Source organism: Pristis pectinata, chromosome 1, assembly GCF_009764475.1.
Source record: "Pristis pectinata isolate sPriPec2 chromosome 1, sPriPec2.1.pri, whole genome shotgun sequence".
Classification (NCBI taxonomy): domain Eukaryota; kingdom Metazoa; phylum Chordata; class Chondrichthyes; order Rhinopristiformes; family Pristidae; genus Pristis; species Pristis pectinata.
In genome coordinates, this window is record NC_067405.1 from 81554432 (window position 1) to 81574513 (window position 20082).

General features: G+C 43.3%; 1 protein-coding gene across 1 annotated transcript in view; it reads left to right on the forward strand.

Moving 5' to 3' along the window:
- Positions 1–20082, forward strand: part of rtf1 (RTF1 homolog, Paf1/RNA polymerase II complex component) — a 76639-nt gene that overhangs the window by 46224 nt on the left and 10333 nt on the right. The window contains exons 9-15 of the mRNA XM_052012494.1: positions 9112–9199; positions 9453–9560; positions 10863–10940; positions 13879–14000; positions 17769–17826; positions 19559–19636; positions 19957–20055. Of these exons, the coding sequence (XP_051868454.1) occupies positions 9112–9199; positions 9453–9560; positions 10863–10940; positions 13879–14000; positions 17769–17826; positions 19559–19636; positions 19957–20055 (631 nt within the window). The remainder of the gene's footprint in view (positions 1–9111; positions 9200–9452; positions 9561–10862; positions 10941–13878; positions 14001–17768; positions 17827–19558; positions 19637–19956; positions 20056–20082) is intronic.

Genomic DNA, 20082 nt, shown 5'->3' on the forward strand with positions numbered 1-20082 from the left:
TCCAAGTCTATGTAGGTATAGATGTCTGGAGTTCACTTTCCCATTCATTCTTAATTTTGTCCAGTGGTTCTGAATGAATTTTCATAATTAAATCATAAATTATTGTTGTCAAGCCCTTCTGACGGATTAAAACCAAAAATTTTTTCTGTAATTTCAGTTTTGTAAGGTGTGGGAAACGAGGGTATAGTAGCTTTTAAAAAATTTCTAATTTGCAAATATCGAAAAAAAGTGTGATCTAGGCAAATTGTATTTGTTAGACAATTGTTCAAAAGATAAAAAAACAGGTATCAATGAATAAATCATGAAAACATACTATTCCCTTCCTTTTCCATATGGAAAAAGCTGAGTCAACTCTGGATGGATGAAAGAAAAAATTAGATTGAATGGGACTTGATAGATTAAATTCAATCCAAAAAATTTATGAAATTGAAACCATATTCGTATTGTATGTTTAACCATTGGGTTAATCATATGTTCATTTAATTTGGTAAGTGCAAAAGGGAGTGGAGCCCCTAAAATAGAAACTAATGAAAATTCAAGTACTGATTGGGACTCAAGGTGTACCCATTTGGGGTGTTGAATTACATCTGAATCTTGTATCCAAAAAATTAAATATCTAATATTGATTGCCCAATAATATAATCTAAAGTTAGGCAAGGCCATACCACCATCCTTTTTTAGTTTTTGTAAATATTTCTTACTTAGCCTTGGGTTTTTATTCTGCCAAATATATGAAAGAATTTTAGAATCAGTAGTGTCAAAAAAAGATTTTGGAACAAAAGTTGGAATCGCTTGAAATAAATATAAGAATTTTGGTAAAATATTCATCTTAACCGCATTAATTCAGCCTACCAATGGTAGAGACAGTGGGGACCATTTAGTAAATAATTGTTTAACATGGTCAATTAAAGGCAGTAGATTAGCTTTAAATAAGTCCTTATGTCTCTTAGTAATTTTAACACCTAACTACATAAAATAGTCAGTTACCAATCTAAAAGGTAATTGGCTATAAATTGGGATTTGCATATTTAATGGCTGAACAAGTCATTTACTCTTTACACCAATTGTAAACAAGAAATACAGTCAGAACAGATAAGTTCAATTCATATAAGCAAAATACTGTGCATCATATCCATAAAATCATTACTTGTTGGTAATGATTTTGCTGTTGTTACTTATGCAAATATTCCCATCACACAAGATTCCCAGAGCATGAGTGCCCATATACACCTGGATCTTGTGAAATGTTTGGTGGGGATCATTTAGATCAGGTTGTACTCTCTGCTTTGGTTGTGAACTCTGCTGAAATTCAACAAGATAATGGAACAGGTACCATCTGTGGAGTGAGAATCATCTGATGTTTCAGGTTTTATCATCTTTGATTTGGACTGAGAAGTTAGAAATAATTTTAATAGTTTTCAAACAGGGAGGAGTGATGGAAGAAAATTACAGGGAAGATCTATATTACCCTGGAATACAAAAGTGGTTGGTGTTGCAAATCGAAAGGGATAATAAAGTATAAAAAAAGATGGTGATAGATATAAATGATGACAACCGTTACCAGCACCTGCAGGGGTAGAAATCACAATCGTTCAATGCTGTGAGTTGAACATTATCTGTTCATGGCCCCAGCCCCTTTGTTTACAGTTAGTGAAAAGAACAAATGCTTTACTCTATTTAGTTGGACACATTTGATTTTCCAGCAACTTTTGGAGATTGCTTTGGAGTGTCGTTCAGTGGGTAGAATCAGTCACTGCCTCAAGTATCCAATAATGATGCTTTTGAAAATGCATATCACTGCCACTGTTTGACAGCATGTGGGGCAAACTGGTTATGAGCAGTTGTGACTGAGGTGTTTAAGGTGATTGAGAGTTGGTAATCTATATAGAAATTGTCACCTCGGATAGGACAGAGAATATCTGATGGGTGAGGCCAGGTGAAATGGATCAATGTTAGAGTGTGATTACACTGCTTTGCCTGATATGTTGCTGATAGCAGGGCTGTAGGACATATCCAGCATGTGAGGCTGTACTAATGGGGAAAGTAAAGCTGAGACAAAATCATAAATGGATGGCTTACAGCTGAAGTGGCCGGTCAGACAGAAACGGTGAGTTTCTTTAGTTGGGTGTTTGATATTGAATCTTGAAGGCTGCAGCTTGCCCAGACACAAGATGTGTTCTTCTTGAAACTTGTATTAGGCCTCATTGTAACCGTGCAGGAGGCCACAGACGGGTAAGTCAGAATAGGAATTAAAGTTGTTGCAACTGAACACAGGTGCTCAATAATGCAGTCATCCAAGCTGTGTTTGGTTCCGTGTAGAGGAGGCCACAGTGTGAACATTGAATGGAGTACACTAGATGGAAAGAAATCCAAGTGAATCACTGATTTACCTGGGAAGTCTTTTTGAGCCCCCAGGATGATAGACATGGAAGAGGTGCAGGGAACATCTGTTGCATGGGGAAGTGCTGTGGGACGGGGAGCGGTTGGTGGGGTTGAAGTGCAAATCAAGGAATCTTGAAGGGGAAGGTCATTTAAAATGCTGAAAGAGGAGGAAATGTCGTGATGGAATCTTGTCAAAGCTGGTGGAAATTTACATAGCCAATTTCTATCCTGTTCTCACCTTCACATGGTCCGTCTCCAAATCTTTTCTTCATTTCCTGGATTATTGTATCTCCCTCTCAGGAGATAAACTAGCCACAAACATTAATTTCAGACTCCCACGGCTATCTTATGCTTCCTCCTGACTTGCCTCCTGTAAGAACTCCATTCCATTCGCCTCTGTCACATTTGCTGCAATGAAGAAACTTCCTGCAGAAAGTAAAAGGAGGATGGTTGTTACAAGAATAGACCACACGAATAAAGGTGTTTGATATTAAGAAATTGCTGGGGGTTTTATGTTGATAATTGTTGTAATAAAATTAATGGACGCTAAGATCAGGTGCCTCTGAAATGTCGTCGTCTTTTCTGAACCATAGCTTTCCTTCCACCATAATAGACAGAGCCCTTGACTGCATCTCATCTTTTTTCCCCATGTCTCTGCTGTCGCCTCCTTTCCTCCTGGACAGAGCAAGAGTAGAGTTCTCCTGGTCCTGTCCTTCCATTCAGTCAGCCTCTGCATACAATGGATCATCCTCCTGCAATTTCTACCAGCTTCAACAGGATTCCACTACTCGACGCATTCCCCTCTCCTTTCAGCACTTCCAAGGAACCAGTCCTTTTGCAAATCCTGGTCCCCTATTCCATTCCCACCAACTGCTTTCTGTCTTACCACATCTTCCCATGTAGCCGCAGGATATAAACCTCCAGTCCTTTCACCTCTACCTATCCCACCATCCAGGGACTTCGAAGTGAAGCAGTCAAGTAAAGAGCATTCAGTGTGGTCTCTACACTGGAGAAACCAAATACACAGGTGCACTGCAAAGCAATCATCCAGTGTTTGCTCCACTGGAGTGACCGAGCTTCATGTTGTCTGCTCCATCCCGCTTGCACATTGACCTTTCTGTCTGTGTGGTCTTCTGCACGGTTACAGTGAGGTCCAAAATGAGCTTCAGGAACAACACCTCCTCTTCCATCTGGGCACATTGCAACCTTCCAGATTCAACTTCAAGTAATTTGCATTTCCCGTCTGTATCAGACCTGACCATTTCTGCTGTAAGTCATCCTTCCGTGACATTGACTCTGTGCTTCTTCCCACCGTCAGTACAGCCCAATTTGTTGGGCCTGTCCCACTGCCCTGCTGTTATTAGCAATGCAACACAGGCGAAGAAGCATAATCACTCTCTAGATGCCCCATTAACGCATTTGACCAGATCTCATCCTGCCACAGATGTTCTTTGTCCGACCCATCCTTTGCACAAATTAATTATCTTTTTTAATCTCTCTCCCAGTTCTGATGAAGGGTCTTGGAACAAAAACATTAACCACTTCTCTTTCCAAGGACCCTCCTGACCCCCCGAGCGTTTCCAGTGCTTTATGTTCCACTTTTCTGCGTGTCCTCCTTTCTTCCTGGCATACTAAATTAGATCCCCCTGAAATGGATCCATACTGTTTGCCCCAGTGAAATGAAAGAGTGCACAAAAAGCAAACAAGCCTCTAAGTTCTTATTCCACGGCTACAAAGCAAATTGAGAGGAAGATACCAGTGTGGGTGAGGGCAAGTTCTCCATTCTACGCACTGTCTGGAGAAGTTTCTCCTAATTCCTCAATGGATTTATTAGTGTTCATCTCTTTTTCTCCCATCAGATGACAATCCTTATGGTGATACAACCCCAGTACTTTGTTATATGTAGTTGTGGTGGGAATATTATCATATCCTTGTTCTCAAGTGACCCTGTACAGCAAGCAAGTGGGGTTATTGGAAGGCAGTCAAAAATAGTCAAAGTCGTAGTAATACAGCAGGAAATAGGCCCTTTGGCCCACCTCGTACATAAGACATAGGAGCAGAATTCAGCCCTTCGAGTCTGCTCCGCCATTCAATCATGGCTGATTTATTTTTCCCTCTCAACCCCATTCTCCTTCCTTCTCCCCGTAACCCTTGACGCCCTTACTAATCAAGAACCTATCAACTTCTGCTTTAAATATACCTATGTCTTGGTCTCCACAGCCGTCTGTGGCAATGAATTCCACAGATTCACCACCCTCTGGCTAAAGAAGTTCCTCATCATCTCTGTTCTAAAGGGATATCCTTCTATTCTGAGACTGTGCCCTCAGGTCCTAGACTCTCCCACTACTAGAAACATCCTCTACACATCCACTCTATCCAGGCCTTTCAATATTCAGTAGGTCTCAATGAGATCCCCCCCCTCATCCTTCTAAACTCCAGTGAGTACAGGCCCAGAACCAGCAAATACTCCTTGTACATTAACCCTTTCATTCCTGGGATCATTCTTGTAAACCTCCTCTGGACCCTCTGCAACGGCAGCACATCCTTCCTTAGAAATGGGGCCCAAAACTGCTTGCAATACTCCAAATGTGGTCTGACCAATGCCTTATAAAGCCTCAGCATTACATCCTTGCTTTTGTATTCTAGTCCTCTTGAAATGAATGCTAACATTGCATTTGCCTTCCTTACTACCAACTCAACCTGCAAGTGAACCTTTAGGGAATCCTGCACTGGGACTCCCAAGTCCCTTTGCACCTCTGATTTCTTAATTTGCTCTCTGTTTAGAAAATAGTCTACGCCTTTATTCCTTCTGCCAAAGTGCATGGCCATACACTTCCCTATGCTGTATTCCATCTGCCACTTCTTTGCCCATTATCCCAACCCGTCCAAGTCCTTCAGCAGACTCCCTGCTTCCTCAACACTACTTGCCCCTCCACCTATCTTTGTATCATCCACAAACTTGGCCACAAAGCCCTCAGTTCCATCATCCAGGTCATTAACATGTAACATGAAAAGTAGCAGTCCCAACACTGACACCTATGGAACACCACTAGTCACCAGCAGGCAACAAGAAAAGGCCCCCTTTATTCCCACTCTTTGCCTTCTGCCAGTCAGCCAATCTTCTGTCCATGCTAGTACCTTTCCTGTAATACTATGGGCTTCTTGTTTAGCAGCCTCATGTGAGGCACCTTGTCAAAGGCCTTCTGAAAATCCAAGTAAACAACATCCACAGATTCTCCTTTATCGATCCTGCCTGTTACTTCCTCAAAGGACTCCAACAGATTTGTCAGGCAAGATCTCCCCTTAAGGAAACCGTGCTGACTTAGGATGATGAGAGTAAAGGTAGGACCAATTAGAGACAAAGGTGGGAAGATGTGCCTGGAAGATGTGGAAGTGGGTGAGGTTCTCAATGAATACTTCTCTTCAGTATTCACCAAGCAGAGGGGCCTAGATGACGCTGAGGACAGTGTTGGTAAGGTTAATGTTCTGGAGCATGTAGGTATCAAGAGAGAGGATGTGTTGGAGCTGTTTGAAAATATTAAGATAGATAAGTCCCCGGGGCCTGATGGACTATTCCCCAGGCTGCTCCGCGAGGCGAGGGAGGAGATTGCTGAACCGTTGGCTAGGATCTTTGAGTCCTTGTTGTCCACAGGAATGGTACCAGAGGATTGGAGGGTGGCAAATGTTGTCCCCTTATTCAAAGAAGGTAGTAGGGATAGTCCAGGGAATTACAGACCAGTGAGCCTTACGTCTGTGGTGGGCAAGCTGTCGGAAAGGATTCTTAGAGATAGGATCTATGGCCATTTAGAGAATCATGGACTGATTAGGGACAGCCAGCATGGCTTTGTGAAGGGAAGATCTTGCCTCACAAGCCTGATAGGATTCTTTGAGGAGGTGACCAGGCAGATTGACGAGGGTAGTGCAGTGGATGTGGTCTACATGGATTTTAGTAAGGCATTTGACAAGGTTCCACATGGTAGGCTTCTTCAGAAGGTCAGAAGGCGTGGGATCCAGGAAGGCTTGGCCGTGTGGATTCAAAATTGGCTTGCCTGTAGAAAGCAGAGGGTTGTGGTGGAGGGAGCGCATTCAGATTGGAGGGCTGTGACTAGCGGCATCCCACAAGGATCGGTTCTGGGACCTCTACTGTTTGTAATATTTATTAATGACTTGGATGAGGGGGTGGAAGGGTAGGTTAGCAAGTTTGCAGACAACACAAAGGTCGGTGGTGTTGTGGATAGTGTGGAGGACTGTCGCAGATTGCAGAGGGATATTGATAGGATGTAGAGCTGGGCTGAGAAGTGGCAGATGGAGTTCAATCTGGAGAAGTGTGAGGTGGTACACTTTGGAAGGACAAACTCCAAGGCAGAGTACAAGGTTAATGGCAAGATTCTGGGTAGTGTGGAGGAGTAGAGGGATCTGGGGGTTCATATCCACAGATCCCTGAAAGTTGCCTCGCAGGTGGAAAGGGTAGTTAAGAAAGCTTATGGGATGTTAGCTTTCATAAGTCGTGGGATCAAGTTTGAGCCGCGAGGTACTGATGCAGCTCTACAAAACTCTGGTTAGACCACACTTGGAGTACTGTGTCCAGTTCTGGTTGCCTCATTATAGGAAGGATGTGGAAGCATTGGAAAGGGTGCAGAGGAGATTTACCAGGATGCTGCCTGGTTTGGAGAGTATGGATTATGAGGAGAGACTAAGGGAGCTAGGGCTTTACTCTTTGGAGAGGAGGAAGATGAGGGGAGACATGATAGAGGTATACAAAATATTAAGAGGAATAGATAGAGTAGACAGCCAGCGCCTCTTCACCAATACTCAATACCATAGAACCGTAGAACAATACAGCACAATACAGGCCCTTCAGCCCACCATGTTGTGCTACCCTTCAAACCACACCTAAGACTATCTGACCCCTTCTTTCCACATATCCCTCTATCTTAAATTCCTCCATGTACTTATCTAACAATCTCTTGAACTTGACCAACATATCAGCCTCCACTACCACCCCAGGCAGCGCATTTCATGCACCAACCACTCTCTGGGTGAAAAACCTCCCTCTGACATCTCCCTTGAACTTCCCACCCATTACCTTAAAGAAAGCATGCAAGAGGGCATGGCTTTAAATTTCCACAATCTCTTTTAGGACCCTGAGGTGTGGTCTATCTGGTCCAGGTGACTTATCTACCTTCAGACCTTTCAGTTTCCCAAACCCCTTCTCCTTCTACACTCACTTCTGCCCCCTGACTCTTTCAAATTTCTGGCATGTTGCTGGTGTCTTCCACATGCAAAATACTTATTCAGTTCGTCCGCCATTTCTTTGTTCGCTATTGCTATCTCTCCAGCATCGTTTTCCAATGGTCCAATATCCACTCTTGCCTCTCTTTTACTCCTTATATATCTGAAACTTCTGGTATACTCTTTTATATTATTGGCTAGCTTACGTTCATATTTCATCTTTTCTCCCCTTTTTGCTCTTTTAGTTGCCTTCTGTTGGTTTTTAAAATCTTCCCCATACTCTAGCTTCCCACTAATATTGTATGCTGTCTCTTTTGCTTTTATACTGTCCTTGACTTCCCCTGTCAGCCACAGTTGCTTCATCCTCCCTTTAGAATGCTGCTGCTTCTTTGGGATGAACTGATCCTGTGTTTTCTGAATTACTCCCAGAAACTCTTGCCATTGCTGCTCTTCCATCATCCCTGCAAGGATCCCCTTCCAATCAACTTTGGCCAGCTCCTCTCTCATGCTTCTGTAGTTCACACTGACCAAAATGCCCATTTAAGCTATTCTGATTTGCCCATGTTTGGCTCATATCCCTCTCAACCTTTCCTATCTATGTACTTGTCCAAATGTCTTTTAACTATTGTTATTGTACGTGCCTCGACCATTTCCACTAGCAACTTGTTCACCCTCTACATGAAGAAGTTGCCCCTTGGGTCCCTTTTAAATCTTTTCCCTCTCATCTTAAACCTATGCCCTCTAGCTTTTGATTCCTTTTCCTTGGGGAAAAAGACTGAGTATTCACCCTATCTATGCCTTTCATGATTTTATACACCTCTATAGACTTGAGCTCCAAGAAATAAAGTCCTAGCCTGCCCAAGCTCTCCCTATAACTCGGGCCTCGATTCCTGGCAACATTCTCATAAATCTTCTTTGCACTCGTTCCAATGTAATGACGTCTTTCCTACAAACTGTACTCAATATTCCAGGTGCAGCCTCACCATTGTCTTGTACAACAGCAAAGTAATATCCCAACTCCTATGCTCGGTGCCCTGACTGATGAAGGCCAGAATGCCAGATGCCGCCTTCACCACCATGTTTACTTGTGACTGCACTTTCAGGGAAAATGGATTGAACACCTTTTGCCATTCCTCAGCCCACTTACACAAGATTCACCTGTAATTTTTGATGTCAGCTTCATTGTCTATGATACCACCTATTATAGTAGGATCAGTTCACTATAATCCCACCCCTTTCTTTCCCTTCTTGTCCTTTGAGGTCAACATAATGCACCTGTTGCCTGACAAAGACCCAACCATCCAGGAATCTGAATTTGGGGCTTGCTTTATTTTTCTGGGTTCTCAACTGCAGCTCATGATAGGAGGCCGAATAATTGTTCGACTGTGAGATGTGAAGCTTTCACACATCTGTGATTAACTATATTAAACTGTACAATATTTTAAAAAAACAGGAAAATAAAGAAAAAACTAAGTATGTTTACCTTTATTTTTCCAGTCATGGCTCAGATGAACGGGTGTTTCGACTTGAGTTTGTGTCAAACCAGGAGTTCACAGAAACTGAGTTCATGAAATGGAGAGAAACGGTGAGTTCTGTGGTGAGGGAGTTTTGTCAGTTTTGATTGTGTCTTTCTAACGTGCTTGCAATCTGGCAGTCGATGGGCTGAGAGCACAGCGTTGCAATCTCTGCTCTGCACCTGAAGGATCTGAATGCTAAATGTAAATATCTCAAATAGAATGCTCCAGAAAAGTGTTGCTGTTGACAAGTGCAGGTACAGAGTGGGCACCAAATTCTACAGTTTTGTAGATAGTTTAACCCCTGGTTTTCCACTGCTTCAGATAATGATGGGAGGAATGCAGTTACCAACCATGGATGAAGTTAACAAGAAGGAGCAGCAGATCAAACAGGCACTGGAGTATAAATTCAATGATCGTGACATTGAAGAGGTAGGTGACAGCAAGAATAAAGCAATCAAGCAAAATTTCCATCACCTTTATTACATGGTTTATCTTGTAGCCAAACATATTCCACTCAAGTTAACATAATAAATCCTATCCTTCGTCCCTGTGGAAGAGGGAAATCGCTTCATGAACTCTGCTTCATTGACGGCAGGGTAGGGAGCAGAATCTTAACACTGGAGCACACTGCCATCCAAGGAAAACCCTGTGCCATATTCTGCACCAACCTTTCTTCAGCCTTGCGCTCAAGATTTAATTGCAAATTAGCGATGTTTCATGGTGTGGGCCCATGTCCATGAGCAGTTTATTTCATGTTGGTCCTATGTAGCCAGTGAAAGGTACTGCCCAAATGGTTGACTTGATTTGACCAATTCTAAAGGTAAATGATCAGTTTTTAACCTAGAGTTTGATTTGGGGCGGGGGTTGAGGGGGAGAGGAAGCGGGGAAGAAATAATATAAGTCACATGATGCATTTTCTTTGCAATCTTGCCAGTGCTAGGTCAAAAGTGGTGTCATTCACTGACAATTGCAAAATGTTCAGTTTCCTTCAGAGCTCAGCAGTAAATGAGGCTGTCCTTGTCTAGTCTTGCAACATTCAGACATGGGTTAATAAATGGCAGGTAACATTTGTGCCATCCAATGGCCACCTCCAACAAGAGCATCTAAAATCTACACTTCATAGTCATACAGCACAGAAACAACACTTAAGCTAGCATCATCCAGAACAAACCAATCGAGTTTATTACCGTTCCGACACCATTCAAAGCATCCATTCCCTCCACAGTGACTGCAACTAAAAATTGCACAGCAGTTACTTACTTAGGTTAGTCCTGGTTACCGCAAGGGGTAGGTTCCCATCCTTAATGAGAACTTTTCATCACTGCTGAGTCTAATCATGGAATTCCTGCCCAACACCATTGCGGGAGAATCTTTATCGGAAGGACTCCAAGGTGATCGGGGGAGAAAAAAACAATATTGTTTAGGGATGATGCCGAATTATGAAAATACTTGAGAATTTAGATTAAAATATGCAGACAGCAAATGACACTGTTGTTGATCAATGCAAGCTCATCAATCATGGCAGGTTTAAAAAAAAACTAAATCTGAGAATCAAAGGTGGGACTGTTCATTTGTCTCTGCTGTTGAAGGTAACAAAGTCTCCAACAGCAGAGACAAAATGATAAATATTGTGGGTGTGGGATTGTGAGGATTGAGCTGTTTTGCAAGAAGCATGTAACCTCAGAACCAGATCTTTGCCTTCAGTTGTTGAGCTGTGCTGTCGTGTTGCAGATTGTGAAGGAGAAGGATCGATTCAGGAAAGCGCCTTCCAATTATGCCATGAAAAAGACTCAGCTCATGAAAGAAAAGGTGGGTGAAATGTACAAGTACTCAATTTGAGTTTTTTGTTCAGCGTAATTTATTCTTTAGATGCATGTTCTTTATTTACAAAGTTTTTTACTTATACAATCAATCCTAAAGGTTAGGCAGCAGAGAGGGAGAGAGAGTTCTGATTTTTATATACGACCTGGATGAGAAAGTGGAGGGATGGGTTAATAAGTTTGCGGATGACACAAAGGTTGGAGGTGTTGTGGATAGTGTGGAGGGCTGTCAGAGGTTACAGCAGGACATAGATAGGATGCAAAGCTGGGCTGAGAAGTGGCAGATGGAGTTTCAACCCAGATAAGTGTGAAGTGGTTCATTTTGGTAGGTCAAATATGATGGCAGAGTATAGTATTAATGGTAGGACTCTTGGCAATGTGGAGGATCAGAGGGATCTTGGGGTCCAAGTCTATAGGACGCTCAAAGCAGCTGCACAGGTTGACTCTGTGGTTAAGAAGGCATGTGGTGTATTGTCCTTCATCAACCGTGGATTTGAATTTAGGAGCCAAGAGGTAATGCTGCAGCTATATAGGACCCTGGTCAGACCCCACTTGGAATACTGTGCTCAGTTCTGGTCACCTCACTACAGGAAGGATGTGGAAGCCATAGGGTGCAGAGGAGATTTACAAGGATGCTGCCTGGATTGCGGAGCATGCCTTATGAAAAGGGAATTCGGCCTTTCTCCTTGGAGCGACAGAGGATGAGGGGGGACCTGATAGAAGTATATAAGATGATGAGAGGCATTGATCAGGTAGATAGTCAGAGGCTTTTTCCTAGGGCTGAAATGGTTGCCACAAGAGGACACAGGTTTAAGGTGCTGGGGAGTAGGTATAGGGGAGATGTCAGGGGTAAGTTTTTTACTCAGAGAGTGGTGAGTGCGTGGAATGGGCTGTTGGCAACGGTGGTGGAGGTGGATACGATAGGGTCTTTTAAGAGAATCTTGGATAGGTACATGGAGCTGAGAAAAATAAAGGGCTATAGGTCTCTAAGGTAGGGACATGCTCAACACAGCTTTGTGGGCCAAAGGGCCTGAATTGTGCTGTAGGTTTTCTATGTTTCTATAGTTGTTATAGTTAGTCGGAGACAATAATGAACAGGAGACTTCAACCCATAATATCGTACATCAATGCTGCATGATCCCGCTATCTACCTTTTAGTAATACAGGTACCAGAAATCACAGGTGCATTTGTGTCGACAAGATCTCTATCTGTTGTACAGAGTTGTGCCTTGTTGACACAAGCAATTTGCAAGATTACAGTGACTTGACATAATGGGTTCCGCGTGACATAACTGGTCCACAGTGCAGGTTCTCAGTATCCTGGTGGTGGCAGAGATACCTTGTAACCCAAGAAGAGTTTCTTAATCAGCCTCTTTATATATGGGATGTCAATAAGAGCCCAAGTTGCAGATTGTCACGTCAATCAATAATGCAGGAAGTTCCCAAGTTATGATCTGTGCAAAATGTAGAAAGTGTTAGGTCCATTAGATCCTGATGAATTCCAGGGAAGATGTTGAATTATAACCAATTTTTTTTTCCAAAAAAGACAAGTCTTGGGTGGTGTGAAGTGACTCTGACCATCAGGAAGGTCAGTGTACTAGGCCATATCTGCTGTAATAATGTGGGGCACAGAAACCAGGTGAAATCAGTTTGGCCAGCTAGTGCTTTGTGCTGCTCATAGAGAATCAATTGTAAATACAAAGTGGTGGGAAAACTCACCAGAACAAGCAGCATCTCTAGAAAGGGAAACAGAGCTCATGTTTTCAGGTGGAAGGCTGGATAGTTCCAAGAAATTCTTGGTATTTCAAGTGATGGCTCTCATGTAAGCACTAGCTATTGGGCTTTATAGAGTCATACAGCCTAGAAACAGGCCATTCAGCCCACTGCATCCATACCAACCATTGAGCTCCCATCTGTATTAATCCCATCTTCCAGCACTTGAACCAGGCCTAGGTGATTCATGTGCTCGTTTAGACACTTAAATGATGTCAGTGACTTTGCTTCCACAACCATCTCTGGCAGGTACTCAGCATTCTCTGGGTGAAAAAGGTCCCCTCTAAATCTCTTGCTTCTTATCCTATGTCCTCTAGTTTTATCTACCTCTGATGTGGGGAAGATTGTCCTGCAGTCAACTCCATCTATACCCCTCATAATTTTATACACCTCAATCATGTCCCCTCTTAACCACCTCTGCTCCAGGGAAAACAGACCCAGTCTCTCCTCAGAACAGAAACGCTCCATTCCAGGCAACATCCTGGTGAATCTCCTGTGCACCCTCTCCAACACTATCACATCTTTCCCATGGAGTGCTAGTCAGAACTGCACACAGTACTCCAGCTGAGGTGTGACCAATACTTATAAAGTTGGAGCATAACCTGCCTGCTCTTAATTCAGTTCCTTCACTAGTGAAGGACAGCATCCCAGTCTTAACCACGTTATCTGCTGGGCAAATAACATTCAAACATCTTTGGATGTACACCAAGGTCCCTCTGTTCCTCAGTATTCTCTAGCACACTGCCCTTCATGGTGTATGTCCGAACCTCATTGGTATTCTCCAAATGCATTACCTTGTACTTATCCAGATTAAACTCCATCTGTCATTTCTCAGCCCATTTCACCAACACATTGATATCACCCTGTATCATCAGACTATGCTCCACACAGTTAACAACTCTGCCAACTTTCGTGCTGTCTGAGAACATGCCTCCTACATCCACATCTGGATTGTTCATGTTCCAACACTGATCCCTGTGGAACATCACTAGTCACAGGCATCTACTTACTGAAACAATCCTCTACCATCACCCTCTGTCTCCTGTTGCTAAGCCAATCTTGGATACAGTTTCCCAATCCTTGAGTATTACAGCAATCTGAGTGTGCAGTTCCTGTTCACTTTAGTAATAACTCGTTCTCTCTTTTTCCCTCAGGCGATGGCAGAAGAAGCAGGTGAGCCAGAGAAAGCACGGCAAATCCAGGAACAGCTGAATGAACTGGAAGAACGGGCAGAGGCCCTTGACAGACTTCGCACAAAAAACATCTCTGCCATCAGGTCAGGAAAGAAGAGACTTGAATTTGTATGGCAACTTTAATCATTTCAGGATTTCCCAAAGTGCATTTTTGTAATACAACCTTCCTTGGATTATAAACATTGGTTTATGGGCACCCGTACATATGAACAAGTTCCCGTAGTGTTATTAAATTCAGAAGTCTGATGTTTGTGCATTTGTTCCTGCGAGCAGCAGAAATAGTTCCCCTTTCTCTCTTCCAGTAATCGCTCTTTATCAGACTTGCGTGTTTTCCTGTTAATTTGTATTTCTGTGCCATCTACAGATTTGCTGCAGCACTGGGTATAGAAATCACGGAGCTCATACAGTGCAGAGAGGGGACCTTGGCCCACAAGGCAGCACAGTGCAGCAGGTAATGTTGCTGCCTCACTTAGGTTCAATCCTGCTCTCCGGTGTCTGTGTGGAGTTTGCATGTTCTCTGTGTGACCATGTGGATTTCTCCCAGGTGCACCAGTTTCCTCCTAAGATGTGCAGTTTGGTGAGTGAATTGGTCACTGTAAATTGCCCCTGGTGTGTGGGTGAGGGATAAAATCTGGTGGGGGTAGCTGATGAAAAAGTGGGGAGGATAATATGAGTTATTAGTAGGATTATGTGCTAAAGGAAAGAGTGGCTGCTGATGTTGGTGCAGATGATGCAGTTTTTTGTGCTGTATCACTCTACCACTCGAGCCCATGCTGACCATTAAGCATCATTTATACTCCACATTCCCATTGATTTCCCCAGATTCTATCACTCTCCTACACACTAAGGGCAATGTATGGTGGCCAAATTCACATGTGAAGCGGCAGATGCCTGGGATGTGGGAGGAAACCCATGCAGTCACCGGGTGAACATGCAAACTCCACACAGTGCCAGAGGTCAGGATGGAACCTGGGTCACTGGAGCTGTGAGGCAGCAACTCTACCAGCTGTACCACTGTGGAAGTGTTTATTCAGTGTGACAGAGGGAATTCCAGAACTCTGGTGCATACGAATCCAAAGACATAACGCCTGCTAGTGGATTTGTAGATTTTCAGGAGGTCAGAACTGTAACTTTGAGGAATACCTGAGTGTTTTGAGGCTGGAGGAGAATAGCAAGAGGATGAGGGCATGAAAAATTTTGAAAACAATTTTTAAGTTATTGCTTTAATGGGAGCTATGGGGTGTGATGAAGCATAAGTGTGATGAATGAATAGGATTTAGTGAGAGTTAGGTCAAGGGCAGCAGAGTGTGAAGGACACTGATCTGCAGCAAGTCTGTATGAGAGTGGATAAATTCCTAGGGCCTGAACAGATCAATACCAGGATGCTGAAGGAAGCAAAGGGAGGAGATTGCTGGAGCTCTGGAGACCTTTGCAATTTTATTAGCCAAGAGTGAGGTACCAGAAGACTGGAGGATAGCTAATATTGTTCCTTTGTTGAAAAACAACAGTAGGGATTTGCCTGGAAAAAGGACAAATCAAGGGAGGATATACACAGTAAATGGTAGGGCACTGAGGAGTGCGGAGGAACAAAGGGATCTGGGAGTTCAGGTACATAATTCCCTGAAAGTAGAGTCACAGGTAGACAGGGTTGTAAAAAAAAAAGGCTTTTGGCATCCTGGCATTTATAAATCAAAGTATTGAGTATGAGAGTTGGAATGTTTTGGTGAGGTTGTATAAGTCATTAGTGAGACCAAATTTGGAATATTGTGTGCAGTTCTGGTCTCCAAACTACAGGAAGGATGTCAGTAAGGTTGAAAGAGTGCAGAGGAGATTTGCTAGAATGTTGCTGGGTCTTCAGGAGTTGAGTTACAGGGAAAGATTGAGCATGTTAGGACTTTATTCCTTGGAGCGGAGAAGAATGAGGGGAGATATGATAGAGGTTTACAAAATGGTGAGGGGCATAGACAGAGTTAATGCAAGTAGGCTCTTTCCACCTAGATTAGGAGAGATAAGTACGAGAGGACATGGCTTTAGGGTGAAAGGGGAAAGGTTTAGGGGGAACATTAGAGGGAACTTCTTCACTCAAAGAGTGGTGGGAGTGTGGAATGGGCTGCCATCTGATGTGGTAAATGCAGGCTTGCTCTTAACTTTTAAGAGTAAATTGGATAGATATATGGACAAGAGAGGTGTGGAGGGGTATGGGCTGGGGGCAGGTAAATGGGACTAGCAGAATAATGTTTCGGCACAGACTAGAAGGACCGAATGGCATGTTTTCTGTGCTGTAGTTTTCTATGGAAGTTACAAGCTAGTGAGCCGTTACATCGGTAAGGAAGTTGTTGGAGAACAGTCGAGGGACAGGAGTTATGTTCACTTGTAGGTAGCAAACCTTGGAATTATTGATATACAGAGAAACTTTGCCTATAGTAAGGGTTTCCTATGGTAGGGGTGTCTAAAACTAGAGAACATAGATATAACATGAGAGGGAGGAGGTTTAAAGGAAATCTGAGGGGTAAATCTTTCACACAGAGTAGTTGGTATCTGCAATGAGCTGGCAGAGGTGGTGGTAGAGACAGGAACAGTAACTGCATTTAAGAGGCATCTGGACAGGTACTTGAATGAGCAGGGCATAGTAGGATATGGAATTAATGCAGGTGTGGGATTAGTATAGATAAGAATTATGGTTGGCATAGACGCAATGGACTGTAAGGCCTGTTTCCAGGACTCCATAGCTCCCTGAAAGTGGTCACATGAGTAGATAGGGCACTAAGAAAGGCATTTGGTATGTTTGTCTTCATAGGTCGAGGTGTTGAATCTGAGAGACCTCATGTTGCAGTTATACAAAACATTGGTTAGGCAACACTCAAGAGTGTTAACAATGGAGTGCAGAAGGGATTCACCAGGATGTTGCCTGGAATGGAGCGCTGTAGTTATAAGGAGATAAGACTGGGTTTGTTCTCGTGGGTATGTGGGATGCTGAGGGGGTGACCTTAGAGGTTTATAAAATTGAGTGGAATAGATAGAATTGTTTCTCAGGGCAGGGCTGGAACTAGAGGGCACAGGTTTAAGGTGAGGGAGAAATTTAAAAGGGATCTGAGGGGCAGGTTTTTCTACACAGTGTGGTGGAATATCTGGAACAAGCTGCCAGAAAAGGTGGTAGAAGCAGATACAATTACATGTTGGAAAAGCATGTGGACAGGTACATAAATGGGAAAGGTGGAGAGGAATATGGGCACATGGAATTGTATTGATAGGCATCACAGTTGGCATGGACAATCTGGTCCAAAAAGACCTATTGTATGACTTCGGATTTATCGAGGGTTGAAGGAGGTTACATAAGGCAAGGATGGGCTAGTGGCTTTCTCAGAGATGGAAATTTGGTGAGCTAATAGTGGCCAAGGTATAATTTTGAAAGCAAGGTCAAGTTATCACACTGGTTGTGAACCGTCTGGCTCTGGTTCAGGGAAGGAATTCGTGGGTAGAGAATGGAGCTTGTGACTGGGACCAAAGAGTTTGACTTTGGTTCTTTCTGTTAATTAGTTTGAAGAAATTAGTTTGTCCAGCATGGGATGGTAGACAAGTATTCTGACAATTTAGAAGTGGGGATGGAAGATGATCATGAGGTAGGGATTGACATCGACATACATATAGAAATTGTTGCTGTGTTTTTGGATGCTGATGTGGGGCCTGTACAGCAAGAAGCGCCAGAGGTCCACAGGCCAAAGATAAATTCAGATCATCCTTCATTCCAACCAGAATCTGGCCCAGAAGATGATTACACACGTCACAGAGCAGCCAACTGTGTTTTGTTATGCAAGTGTCTCTATTAAAACCCCGTTGTTCCTTTCTCTTAGCTACATAAACCAGAGGAACAGAGAATGGAACATTGTGGAGTCTGAGAAGGCTTTACTGGTAAGTATTATTGCTGGATGGTATTATTTATTGGTCAAATGCTCTGAATTGAAATGCATCAAATAATGTGCGCATAACCACTGTGCAGAGTTAGCTTATTTCACAATAGGATTCAGGTACCAGTGAGTTGTGAATGAGAAAGTCAATAGACTTCACTTCTTTGATTACTTTGTAGTGACATTGCGGTGCAACTCCCTTTGTAATCAATCGTCTCTCCATGGTTTCCAAACTTCCACAAAGAATGGACACTTGTTTAAAGAACTGAAGGGAAATTGTGTCCCAGCGCCATTCTGGCTTTCAGGAGGTGAAAATTGGGGTTTGAGACCCATGGAGAAAAAACTCTTCTCCATACAAAGTGAGATCCTTATAGAATATACTGGTTTGATGTATTGGACGTTCAGTTAAGGCCTTACGGTAAGGGTTTGCACAAGTTGAATGGCTTCAATCATCTGAGCCCAGATCAGAATGGATGGAGGGTACATACATATGTGAAAGGGGGTTGTTGCTCTGAACTCTAATGCTAGCCCTCTACAGCTCCAATAGGGTTTTTCGGGATCAGAGGGCCCACGTAGGATATACAACCCCAGTAGCAAATAGGTAAGCTCTAGCAGTCGGCAGGGTGATGGTTTTTAAATACTGTGAATTTACCATCATCTGGATCATCGAGTAAAAATATAGTGGGGAAAGGTTGGTGATAGATGGTTTGGGTGTGGTTGGAGAGTAGACAAGCTTTGTGGTGACAAAAAAAATTCTTTCTTGTTTTCAAATCATACAGCATGGAAATGGGCCCTTTGGCCAATTGAATTTGGTGTCAAGCATCAATCCCATTTTATCCTCTACACATTTCCATCAGCTCCTTCCTCCCTCCCTCCCAACCCCATCCCCATCCCCAATGTATTCCACCAACATCTTCAACCATCTACACCATGGACAATTTACAGCAACCTACCAACCCACTTGTCTTTGGGATGTGGAAGGAAACCCACACGATGGCAAGGGAAATGTGCAAGCTCCACACAGACAGCACTGGATGTCGGGATTGAAACTGGGTCTCCCAGCACTGCAAGACAGCAGCTTGACTAGTTGCACCACCATACAACAATGTACTTGAGAGGAAAATTAGCAGCAATGTGAGGAGGAGCAGATTGATGAGATCCAATAGATAGGTCATTCTTTGAGAGCAAACTGGTTGAATTCCACATTTTGTGCAGAGATCCTATAATTTTTTTTTATTAATGTTTCACCATGGGGGACAATGTCCTGAGGCCCTACAAAGAAGGGAAAAATAGACAAGGGCCCAAAGGAAGGGGTACTAAAGGTGACTAAATGTTCAGAAAATTGGGTTTTTAAACAGCAGGTTCCTGATAGAAGGGAAGGATGTGGAAAATTTGAGGGAAATCAAGAACTTGAAGTCAAGGCAATTGAAGATATGACCACCAATGATGGACCAAAATTTTGGGAGAATACTCAGAAGACTCAGTTGTGGGCGAAACAAGTTAAAGAAATGTACATTAAAGAATGATGATGAGCTGTTGGGAGATTGGGAACCACTGCAGGCACAGTAACAAAATGGTGCTCAGTAAACCGAAAGCTGGCTTTTGGCTGCACACAGCTTTGCCTCCAGCTTTGTAAGTGACTCCAAGTTTAATGCAGTGGAAACACATCTGAGAATTATTGGTGTTGGGGTGAAGGTAACAGCACTCGTGCTTTTACTGTAATCTCTTCTTTGCAGGCTGAGGTCCAGAATGAGAGGACCAAGCAGATGGACCCCTTCACCAGGCGCCAATGTCAACCCACCATCGTCTCCAACGTAAGGAATATTTGTGATGTCATCTGCAGTCTAAATTCACAATGCTGTCAGTGACACCTTGCAATGTAGTTGTCAACTGTTTGATGACAGAGTCCGTCATGCTGTACAAGTGTGTCTGGTAGTTGCAGTGTAGGAATTGGGTTTACATTGCTACCTCAGGGAGGGGGGGAAGGGGGTTTACAGGCAGGGTTAGGGGTGGTTTGCAGTCCTGGTTTTCAATCCAGTTGCTGAGCAGCAGGATATACTTTGTTTCTGAATAGTTTGTGTTGACAAAGCTGAGCAGAGTGAGTTGATGATCCTGTCTCCGTGTTATTTCACAGTCTCGGGACCCTGCAGTCCAGGCTGCCATCATTGCTCATCTGAATGCCAAGTATGGATCTGGGTCCCAGACAGAGCTGCCCCTGGAACTAAACAAACCGGTAAGACATGGGACGGGTAACGGAGGG